The sequence below is a fragment of the Bactrocera latifrons genome, unplaced genomic scaffold, assembly GCF_001853355.1.
Source record: "Bactrocera latifrons isolate USDA-ARS-PBARC rearing strain unplaced genomic scaffold, ASM185335v1 scaffold_2, whole genome shotgun sequence".
Classification (NCBI taxonomy): domain Eukaryota; kingdom Metazoa; phylum Arthropoda; class Insecta; order Diptera; family Tephritidae; genus Bactrocera; species Bactrocera latifrons.
In genome coordinates, this window is record NW_017535518.1 from 2,366,797 (window position 1) to 2,378,910 (window position 12,114).

Sequence of the window (12,114 nt, forward strand, 5' to 3'; positions counted from 1 at the left end):
TTTTTACAAAAAATTCCAAAAAATTTAATATTTTTTATTTAAAAAAAAGTATATGCCTTTTTTTATATACGGCAGATATTCGGAATAATTTTTTAAATTAAAATTTTATGGATATGGGCTTGTAATAGTAATAGTGTAAAGTCCTAAAACAAAAATTAGTTACATACAACTTTTTTTTCCAACAAGACACAGATAATATTATTTTTATCAGTTAAAAAACTTTTTTTGTGTCAGTTTTTAATTATTAGAAAAAAAATTATTTTCTTTTTTCATTTTTAAGAAAATTTCTGATTTATTTTTAATTTTCATTAAAAAATCCACCTCGAATCGTTTTTCTAATGCCCTAAAGAAACTATGTATAAGTTTTAAGCAAATCGGAGGTGAGATCCAATCGCAACAATAACTCTTTATTTAGTAAAATTTATAGATTAGGTCTTACTAACAAATTTGCCTTAAACAGTAAGTATAGTAAGTTTAAGTTAATTCAAGTATTAAGACAGAATGTGTGTGTAGATTTATTCAGAACATATTCATATTCAAAATTGCAAAGCGTAGAATGGAAATTTATTGCACGTCAAATTTTACTATTTGGCAGCACTCAAATTTACTTTACATCAGCACAAACTGACACTACTTTAACTCAAAGGAATGTGTCCTACCTTTTAACAATCACACACACGAAATTGTTTAACTCGCTGCATCCACTTCATCCTCCTGATTGCGCACACCCATTAATTCCTGCACGATTTTGTACTCATGACATTGCACACATACCAGACGTCCATTGGACTTGTTTGCGCGCTGCGTTTTATCATGACAGACAATATGCACCAGTTTTAGATTTTTCAAAGAGAATATTTCTAAAAAATATTCCAACACAGAAATGTCAATAACGCGCTTATTATGCAACGTGCATTTGCGTTGCGGATGCTCAACCAGCTCGCGCACATTCTCAATTAAAGCGGGCAATATGGAACGCGACAGCTCGATTTGATGATCTAAATTCCACACTTGGAAGAGTATTAAATTCTCACGTGATGCATATGGGTTAATGGTGTGTTTGAGCGCGCAACAATTGCCGTTATCCGAGTAGCTGCCTTGGCAGTAGAAATCGCCTAGCTCAGTGCAGAGTGATACCGACCATTCGTCTAGTATTTTATGGCGTGCCGTGTACTCCTTGATGACCTGACGCAATCGTTTATTTGGTAGCATTGCACTGGCATCTGTTTCATCGTCGAGTTGTTGTTGTAAAATTGCATGTTTTTTCGGACACTTGCGATCGAATAGCATGGAGAAGTAATCACAACCGATTAGCAAATAGCGGAATTGTTCTAGCACTGCATCGATTATGTGACGTGCTTTTAGATTTTGGCGATACAGTTTATTGCGCGTCAGTTCCTCCTTCGTTTTGTAGTAGTAGCTACGCATGCGATCTTGTGCACGACGCGCCATGGCCTCTTCCTTGGAATGGCAACGTTCCTCTTGTCCCTCAAACCACTCGCTGTGTTGTGTCCGCAGACTAAGTTCGGTTTTGCTTTGGTATGCCTGTTTGTTGCTGTCGAGCGCTTGTTGACGACAAATCTTACGATTTTCATAATCCGTTATCATTTTGCGAAATTGTTCGGGATTTTGTTCAATGAATTCATAAATGATATCGGCAACACGGAGTAGGGGTGAGTTTTGGCGCAGTTTTTCGAATTCAAAGTCGGCATCTGTAAGTGGGATGTGTTAGTAAAATTAATTAAAATATTTTTTTTTTTTTTTATATACGCACCTGTTGTTATAATCTCATCCGGCCCAGCTATAATGAAAAGTGTTTGAGGCGCCAATGTTTGAAAGTAATCATCATCAGATACTTCAAAGCCATCAATAGAAATATACAACCGTAAGTCTTTAATCTGTAAGCAAGTAGCAATTACATACATACATACAAATGTCCATCAATGTCATGCCAAGAAAAAATAAAAGTTAAATAGTGTCAAGTGAGCAATTGAAGGACATGACCTACGGTTTGTTTGCATTTAAGACCCTGGCCGAGATAAGAACGCCGCCCCACAATGATAACAACACTATGCAGACCATATATGCCAAAAGGTCACAAGGCCATGTGAGCAGCAGCAGTATAAGGAATACACCAAATGTGTAAAACAAAATAATAAAGTTTATTGGCCTTGAACGAGTATTTCACAGAGTTGCCAATTGCAAGTACAACGTCAACAAGGACATGAAAATTTGTGCAACAGTACACTGGTACACTGCTGCAGTTTAAGTTTTTTGCAGATCAACAATCTGACAACCCTACTGGCATACGTTCAAGGATACACGCACAGCTGTCATGAATGAATGTGTGCTTACAGCTGGCGTCCTTCATAGTGTTCCCACACATTCACGCTTCAATGCTACATCAAAAGCAGCAACAGGTTGTATTGCTCACTGATTTTGCTCACAACCACTGCTTAGTAGTTGTTGTCTGCGAATTTTGCGCGCCCGGTTGAGGGTCATGCGCACGACGCCTTGACATTGAATTCATCAATTGGAAATAAAAAATACACTTTATTTGTGCACAATAATAAAATTCTTGGAAACTGCCTTGCCATTGTATTTGCTTTTTTTTCACATAGGGCTCCTAGCGCTACGAAACGGCCTAGAACTATTAATTGGCCGTTTTGGCACTGGCAATGGCATTGGATACTGTTTGAGTGTAGGTGGAGTGGGTGGTTGCAGATACGCTGAGCATCCAGCGTGTATTCAATGAAAACGTACGACGCAATTTCCATAAATACATCAAATATTTATATTTACTCACAGGAAACTTTAGTTTCGCCTTATCCTTTAGAGTTTGTAGTGAATTAGCGCCAATGCCAAATTTTTTAGAACGTTCGTTGTCTGTTATTTTGTAGCCTTTAATTGATGGAGGTGCTGTAGTTTGCATGGCACAATTTTCACTGATTCCAAGTTTACCACAGACACCGCCATCTTTATTGTCTTCAGATTTTACGCTACGCGTTGTAGGAGCCATTACGTCTTTGAAAAAGTTCAGCATACTGAAAATTTTAATGCACACAATAAATTCATCTACTAAGGTAAATTCTGAAAACTAATTTACCTTGCCACTTCCTTACTTGGCGCTTGCCAAAAACGATTGCACTGTCCTCCACGAATACCAATAGCGCAAACAAATTGACTTTTTCTCTAAGCTGTTCCACTGAATTTGCGCTGTTTTGATTTGCAATGGAGTCGGCCGTTCTGTATGTCAGCAAGAATGAAAAACGTCAAATTGGAGAAATAACACTAAGAAGAATTGTTGCATCCACTGCGCCTGCACTCTCTTTCATCAAAAAAATTTTTGTTTGTTTACATTTTTGTTGCTGCAAAATGCACTGATTGGATGTTGGCGTTTTGAGAGAGCGAATATTTACACAGCAGGGTTGCAACTTTAAGATATTTTCATTGCAATATTTGGAAAACAAAAGAAAAAATGTTTACTGTTAATTTATGCATTGTATAAATGTACTCTACAAGACGGGTGAAAGTTAAGTAACTGGTCATCGACAGGTTTTCAGTAATTAATAACTTCGTTATCCGTTAGGATATTTTTGTTCTAGCCTCGAGAAAAATGTAACCGTTTCGCCACTTTCAGTACACGTCAGTGTTATTAGCTTACTCGCTCTCGCTCATTTATTTACGCATCCTTTGGTTAGCGATCTTTTACTGAAAATCGTTTGTTTGGTTGTTGTTATGGTCATCCATGTGTTACAGAAAACTGGTCAATAGGTCAATTGTTTCGTTATTCATTGGTAACAGAAAACTGAAACATAATTGTGTATTATATAAATTTATCCAATCAGCTTGTCGTTATGCTTTCATATTTAACGCCGTTCTCCAACACTGCAAACAAGAGGAGTATGCAAAGGAAAATTGAATAATCAGCTGTTGAGTAATTTGACATTCGCAAATTCGTAAATGCGAACACAACCAATTAAAAGATGTGCAAAGTGGAATCAAGCGTGCGTGATGAAAAATATTTATCCATAATAAATTGTATGAAAGTCTAAAACAATGACAAAAAATATAACATAAAAGTGGAACTTAAATAGCGAGTAATGTGAAGGAAGGCAAATATGCACATTAAAATTACGTTTCATGTGTGAAAATTACGAAGAAATTTAACAAAGATGTGCCACGCAATCGCGACGGGTGAAGTCATTGCAATCATATACATATGTACTTATATTGCTAACTAATCTTCAACAAGTATTCAATAATTGAAAAGTAATAAGAGAAGAGTTACAAAATTCAACTGATATTACTATCGCCACAATCAATCTGCCATAATATAAGAAATAATTAATTGAAATTAAAAGTAAATGAACGTTCGCCCTGAACAGGTGTATTTTTGGTATGAATGGATAATGCTGTATTCAATATATACACCTCAAAACCTGTTTTTAAAAGGTATATGTGTATGAAGAAAAAACTGCAATAATAATTGCAAGTTAAAGACCTTTCGCAGTACTTTCAATTGTTCTTCTTTGTGTGTGGTATTGCACCTTTCGTGGTGTCGTGGCTACAAAAAATTAAAAGTTTTATATAGCTTTTGAAATAAACGAATTTATGTTTTTAATAACTTCCTTAAATGATGACATCTGATATTTTTGTTTGAATTGAACAGTACAGATTTATTATGAAAGAAATACTTTTGTTTTTATCAAACTAAAGGTCCAGTTGTTGTTGTTGTTGTTTTAACGGTTATCAGCCCCCATTGGGATGGTGATAGCCATCTGTGTTGTCGTCGATGTCATCTAACGGGAGGCCCAGGAAACGTGCTGTTTCGACGGGGTCGGACCAGAGGGAAAAGGGTGTTAGATGGGTGGGGTTGGTTGAGCATGCAAAGAGGTGGTCAGTGTCATTCGGAGACTCGTTGCATGCAGGACATACGTTGGGTATGTCTGGGTCTATTCTGGATAGGTAGGAGTTTAACCTGCTACAATATCCAGAACGAAGTTGCGCAAGGGTCCAGTAAAGTGTAACGTTTAGTTAGTTCGTAAATTAAAGAAGTTGCAGTTCATACTTCTAATCCTCAGATCTCATTTTTATTAAAAATAAATTATAGAAAACTATACATTTTGTATACCATAGTGTTCTAAAATTTATAAGTGTCAAAGATTCAAATATGATCACTGTCTAGTACTAATTGATTAAACAATTTTAGTTAAAAATTTTTGCTATTATCTTTTTCAATATTACTAACAAAATACTTTCGCTTATTCAAGTATTTAAAAATTAACATTAAAAAAGCATTGGAAATATTAAATTTCCATAAAGTTCGTCAATAAATGAATGAGCTAAAGAGAATTTAACTGTTAACTGACATTCAAGCGAGAAAAAAAAAAAACGAAGTGAGAAAATAAAAGCACATCAACGAGGCTGGCATCAGCAGCCTCCAGTTCATCAATGCCACCACTTGTGCGCGTTCAAAATAATAGAAATACAACAACAACCTAGCAATTGGCATAAATTGCAAAAGCAAATAAAATATATAGCAAGGCAATAAACGAGACCATGCTGAGCATTGCTGATGCACATTTAAATTACTAACGCGGGCAATTAAAAACAGAACTGCGTTGCGCGGAAAGCGGCAGCAGCCAATATACGGCACCAAGTGATGAAGTACTGAGCGTCGACACCGGCAGCTGCAGCAGTAAAACGGCGAGTGTTGGCAGTGCAAATCAGCGAAAGAACTATGGTGATGTTAAAAATATACGCTCACGCTAGAAATACGTCAATAAACGGAAAAAGTGAAAAAGCTAATAGCGCAACAAACGCACAGTATAGCCTGTATAAATACTAAAAAACCAAACAAACTCAAAGTCAATTGGATTAAAAATTGTTACATGCTCTCCAAATAGCCAAACAAATAAACGACGCGTGTGCCCGAAAAAAGACCACACGACGACCAAAATACCGCTCTCTGCGTTTTATTATACAATATTTAAATTAAATCAACGCTCTCTGCCTCCAGCTCTCTATTTTTGGTATTTTCGTATTTCTTTTTTCTACGCATACTTTATTGTTGCTGTTGTTTTTTTTTGTTGTCAAAAACTTTTTGTGCGTTCTGTGCATGCACTAACACACTGCTATGGTGGCCGATAGCGAATTACAGTTACGCGATTTCGATGGCGAAACCGAAGACTCTGACTCCGAGACTGAATTGCTCATACGCCACAGTGGACGCGGTGGTGCGCGCCAACCAACGAAACGCGGCAGCATTGCCACCTCACGGTACTATCTCCATGATTACTCAACAGCAACACAGCCGACGGCGGCGGCCGCATCGTCGTTGTCGGCTACCAACATAGCGACGGGCTTCCTTAGCAATTTGTTTGGCAACACAACGAACAGTCTTGGCCGCACTGCCGGGCAAGTACGTCTCAGAAATGAACGTAGTCGCGAGCGCGATAAATACGCCGCCTCGAGAGCAAGAACGCAACAAATACAAGAGCAACAACAACAATACCAGCGACAGCAAGCTAGAACAACGGCACTTAGTTTTGGCGGTTTCAATACGGGATTGGGTACGTCTGCGAAACTGGCGAAATTGGCACAGACAACGCAAACGTCGTATCGCGTTAGCGGTGGCGACGGTGCGTCGAGCGGTTTTGATGCGGCGGCACACGGTGTCACCGAGTCTGTAGCGATGGGCGTACGTAGTAGTGGTAGTGGCCAAAGTGGTGCACATAGACGTTATGATGCGACGTGCGCCACAAGCGCGACGAGTGAAAGTGTTAGCGGGGGTGGCGGTATGGGTGGTGGCGCGGGTGTTGTGCTACAACAGACAGTATTGGATGCTGAGAACGGTTCGACGACCGTCTACTACCAGAAGAATCGGCGACGCAGTAAACGCAGATCGTTGGTGAATCTGTGCAAAATGTGCCTGTGCGGGTGAGTATCTACTTACCTCTATGAGTTCAAAAAATCTACATACGTATGTTCATAACTGTGTGTGCAAGAAAAGTTGTTTGGAAAAATACAGAAAAAGCTGCGCATAATTTTACTTTCCCTTATTTATTTACGCGGACGCGAAGTGGCTGCCACACACAAACATAGTACATAGGTACATGTGATATTTTCCTGTGTGTGTATATGTGACTTTAATACATCTGCGATGTAAATGACCCGATATTATAATTTTTTATAGCTCGTAAAACAAGCTATAAAAACGCCTTAGTGTGAGTTCATCGCCAAAAACCGTAATAATCTTAGTAACAACAATTGTTAACAACGAATAGCGAGTGTTACTCATTAGCGTGTTCCAAAATTATGTGAGAATTTGTTGTTAAATAATTATACAAATAAAAGCAGTGAAAAAATGGTGTGCTACTTTCGAGTGCTTACATATCTACATAACAGCAAAACTCAATAAGAAAAAACATAACATAAAAACACACAGAAGCAAGTGTTTAAAAAATATCAAAAAAAAAAAAAAAAAAAAAGAATTGTTCGTGGAAAAAATGTGCTATAATAAATTATTAAAAATAACCGCGCACTGTGTGAATGTGAATTGTTTATATGCCGCAAGTTGGGAATATCAGAAAATGAGCGAAAATATCAATGGTGTGAATTGTGTTGTGGTTTATTGCAAAAATTTTCAGTTTAAATTGAAGATAATTTGATCTCAAAAACAAGCATATATAGTATATCAATATATCAAAAAATAAAATTATATAACAAAAAAAAAAAAATAAATAAATAAAGAAAAAACAATATGTATAAACAAATAAAATATATAAAAATTTTTAAGAATAATTTAATATTTGCTTTTCTAATGGCAACCCATATAAAATGACCAAAAATATTAAGTAACAAAGTTAAAGTTAGTTAAATAATTGTTGAAAGCTTTTAAAAATATATTTTTTTGCTATAATTTTATAGCAGTGTACTAAACACATAAAAGTTTATTAACGTTTTTTACAAAGTTTATGAAAATGTAAAAAATTTCAATTGTTTACACTTGTCATATTGCTATAATTTTATAGCAAATAAAGCCCTGCTGAAAACAAAAGTTTTTAGACTTTTAAACTTCTCATTTTTACAACAATGTTCATCACTTTGAACATGCTATAATTTTATAGCAAGCTTTTCAAGCACAAAGTACCGCTTTGGTGTGGACTTACATATATGTTATAAAAATGCGTAAAAACTAAAGATGTGCAATAAAATGTAAATGAAATTTAGTTTATTGAAATTTATATAATTTTGATAATAAACAAAATTTTAATTAATATTAATAAGAATTAATAATGTTATATTAATGGTGCTACTTATAATTATTACTATAATTAAAGCAAGCTAAAATTATTGCGAATATTAAAGTTTTTATTAGAGCTTCTTAAAAAGTTGCTGAAAACAAAAGAAACTTTTTTTCTTTCAACAAGTTACTATAATTTTCTAGTATGTTTAAAGTCGTTTAAAATAATAGTAATATTTATGCTAAATTAACAGTCACTAGTTTTTTCAACAAATTGATTAGTTTTGAACGTACTACAAATTTATAGCAAAATTTTTTAAGCACACAATATTAAAGCATGTGCAAAACACCATAAAACGAGAATTAACTTTTAATTTTTTTACTTGCTATAATTTTCTAGCACAAAATGTTCAAACATGTGCAAAAAGGCATGAAATGTGAATTATTTTTTTATGTTTTTACTTGCTATAATTTTATAGCAAACTTTTTTTTTAACACTAAATGATAAAAACTGTGAAAAAAGGCTTGAAATGTGAATTATTTTTTTATTTTTTGACATTCAATAATTTTATAGCAAATTTTTTAATTACAAAGTGTCAAAAAAAATTGCATGAAACGCATAAAAACTGCAAATAAACTTAATTTTATTTTGAAACTCTAAATTCAATACAAAATACATTGATAATTTTACCATAATCTCATGATGAATAATAACTAAACTCAATTTTAATTATTATTTTTTTTTCATTCTCTTCTCAAATAATTAATTTTAGCATATAATAATTGTTAATTTTTATGAACTATCGCTAACAGCGTGAATTTATTTACAAATGTGCACAGCTCCAGTTTATGGCGGTCTGAGTCGAAATTCTGTTTACTATTAAAATACGCTAATATTTTTCGTTGATTTGTTTTTGTGGTACGTACATACATATGTTTATTTTTAAATACCAACGCAATCTAAGCTCGGCATCTCTGTGCATGTATGTATGTGTGTGCGTGCGTGTATTAAAATCCAGTTGGGCCTGTTTCTCGTGGCAATGAAATTTTGTTACACTCACGTTTTCGGCGTTCTTTCAAATGCCGCTTATGTGTATTTGTTGTTGCCATTGAATTTTTTACATTTCGTTAATTTTTATTTGATTTCCAAATCTCGATTTTATTTTCAGTCTCAAGGTCGAAGCAGCACATAGTAATTGCTGGCAAGATTTATGTATGTATGTGTGAATATGTTCGAAAATGAGTTTATCCGAGTTTTTTTGATGAATTTCATGCATTCAACTTAACAAAAAAAAAGTGTATATATGTACATTTGTACATATGTATGTATTTTTTTTATCAGCTTGGGGTATTAGTTAGTCCCGCCGTCACGTCAGTAAATCGCCGATTTTGAAAGCAATTTAAAATAATTTAGCGTTATAAAGCATGAAGTAACTATACAAAATACCCCACACGTACTATGACAATCTAAAAATCCAAGAAAAAAAAACGCAAAACAATTCGCATAACAAAAAAATTAACCCTCGCTAATGTTTCATGCTTTCGTGAGCTGTGCTTTCGTTTGCTTCCTCTGCCAACAGTTAAAATTTAAAAGTTTTGCCCATTTGCTGTCTACCTTTGTGTGGCACATTCTAATCGCTGGCGCAAATCGTTAAACTATACTTCGTCGTGTTGTTGTTGTTGTTAAGCGTTTCGGTGCTTGAACCTGGCCTAATGGTTAAATTAAACTACAAAAACAAACAGCACAAAAAAAAAAAAAAATATCTAAAAAGCTTATTTAAAGCAACAAAAGAAAAAAAACTATGCGTACAAACAACATTGGCTACAACAACAACAAAACGCATATTGCTACATTCGCATTTCGTATTTGTACCACATTTTTACCCCATCGTCGTCTACAAACTGTGTAAGTCCATTGTTCAGCTGCAGAAGTCGTCGGAACCGAAATGTGAAGATAAACAATGTGCTGTGTGCTTTGCGCAATAACAAAAACAATACTTGTGTGTGCATGTGTGTAGAAAAGTTTCGCTGACGTTGGCGCGTCTAAAACACGACTTTTGCAAAGCTTCTATCGCTGAAGCCGGTTGTGTGCGACAGTGGTGTGAATGGCGAAATATTTTCGATAAATAGTGTACGAGAAGAGATAGAACATTTCTAGACTCATAAAAAAGCTTTAGGTTCTCAGTTGATCCGATCGTAGCTCTTCAGCTACATTTCCCATTTGAGATTGGGTTACATCCTCAAGCTCTGCTATCGTCTGTCTCTTTTATCTGGCAGAAAAATCATTAGGAAATAGATTTTAAGGCGCTCAGAGTACCCAATAACGGGATCAACCGGGACCGGGTCCATTCCAGTTACATAGACCCGACTGTCGTGGGAACGGTCGTCGGGTGGTTAAAGGTCTAAATACCGTCTGTGAACTAACCGAAGGGTACTTCAGCGTGGTATCCAACTAGGCGAATAGAAGCGACTTAGCTCAGGTAAAATTGAAATGGCTTAGGTATAAGATTCCAAATGTGCTCTACCCTCATTTGGAGGCTCTTGTCTTCAACCTGTTGATAAGGCAAAAAACCTACGGCTTCTCGTTATTAGAAAAAAAATCATGGAGACCAAATGAGAAGGGAGGTAAAGAAGTCATCGGTTGACGTATATTGCTATAGTGTAGCTATAGAGAAAAGGAGCGGATTTCCAAGTTGACGCTTTAGAGAAAAGTCGCTGAATTAAAAGCGAAGTGAGCTTTTTCGCGGTTGCGTCCAAGCTAGGAGAGGGATTTTTCTGTAAGAAGCTCTCCGTCAACTTAAGACCTGGGATACCTGAGATTTTTCACAGGTGTTTCAAAGCTAGGAGGGAAAGGTGGAGGGGAATTTTTCTGTAAGAAGCTTTTCGTCAACCTTAGCTTTAGGCTACTTCACTGTTCTTCAGGCAGAAGTGCCTGCTATTAAGACAGCGATAGACGCACTGCTACCAAGTATAACATTTTTCAAGACGGTAAGCATTCACTCTGACAGCAGAGCGGAAATCCTAGCGCTGATTCGCTAACCGTGGGCTCAAAACTTGTCAAGCTGATGTCACTCTAGTAGTAGCATGAAGCTCTATCATCTTCAGACTCGCTTAGGCACCAGGTCATAGCGGAATCGCTGGCAACTGCAAAGCAGATGAGTTAGCCAGAGGAAATACTCTTCTCGGCTCATATCGAAATGGGATCGAGTTCGATCTCCATTGGCGCCTTGCGTGCTAGAACCTGTTCGACTGCGATGTCCTTCCTCCCTTCTCCACTAACATCGCAGTGGTAACGAGTTGGATCTCCATAGACATCTTGGACCTCGCGTGGGCTTAACGCTGGTCGAACGCAAGAAAATTACTTAACTGCTTACACTGAGCAAAGTTCATCTTTTCACAATTATAGGAGTTTTTACTGGTTACCTACCAATAGGCATTCATGCGGTTAAGCTGAAAATCTTGTTGAACGCTAGTTATAATATTGTATGGTGGAGAGTTAGGTGGAAGCATCCAAATACTAACTCCTTCATTGTCTAGACTTTGCAAGACTGAAGTTGAAACACATTAGCCGTCCGAACGAGTTGCGTTCGGCTCAACCGCTTTTTCGATTTGCTTTATGATGTATTAAGTATATAGGAGTTATAGGTAACACAATGGGCTGGAGTGCCAAGTAAGATCCCTGTTAGGATCGATCTGCTAAATTTACCTAAACTAACGGTATTAAGATATCTTTAAATTTTAATAAGAGTCATAATATTTAGAAATAGACGCCGAAATCTAAATTAAAGCTTAGGAAAAATTGTTCCATGTTTGAAACTGTAATTATATTTTTATAAGAATATATAAAAATACATTTTTTTCAATAT

General features: G+C 36.0%; 2 protein-coding genes across 4 annotated transcripts in view; one reads left to right on the top strand and one right to left on the bottom strand.

Annotated features, from left to right (window-relative positions):
- Nucleotides 1–3,319, bottom strand: part of LOC108967867 (DNA fragmentation factor subunit beta) — a 14,666-nt gene extending 11,347 nt beyond the window's left edge. For 2 of the 3 annotated variants that reach the window (XM_018931504.1, XM_018931503.1), the window contains exons 1-4: nucleotides 3,107–3,319; nucleotides 2,807–3,044; nucleotides 1,775–1,898; nucleotides 660–1,712 (exon numbers count right to left, since the gene is read on the bottom strand). In XM_018931504.1, the coding sequence (XP_018787049.1) occupies nucleotides 688–1,712; nucleotides 1,775–1,898; nucleotides 2,807–3,043 (1,386 nt within the window). In that variant the 5' untranslated portion in view covers nucleotide 3,044; nucleotides 3,107–3,319 and the 3' untranslated portion in view covers nucleotides 660–687. Of the gene's footprint in view, nucleotides 1–327; nucleotides 1,713–1,774; nucleotides 1,899–2,806; nucleotides 3,045–3,106 lie in introns of those variants that run through there. The other variant, XM_018931502.1, reaches the window with a different exon arrangement.
- Nucleotides 3,320–5,273: 1,954 nt separating this feature from the next.
- LOC108967895 (probable phospholipid-transporting ATPase IIB) overlaps nucleotides 5,274–12,114 on the top strand; it is a 37,981-nt gene continuing 31,140 nt past the window's right edge. Inside the window, exon 1 of the mRNA XM_018931557.1 lies at nucleotides 5,274–6,942. Coding sequence (XP_018787102.1) covers nucleotides 6,140–6,942 — 803 coding nt within the window. The 5' untranslated portion in view covers nucleotides 5,274–6,139. The remainder of the gene's footprint in view (nucleotides 6,943–12,114) is intronic.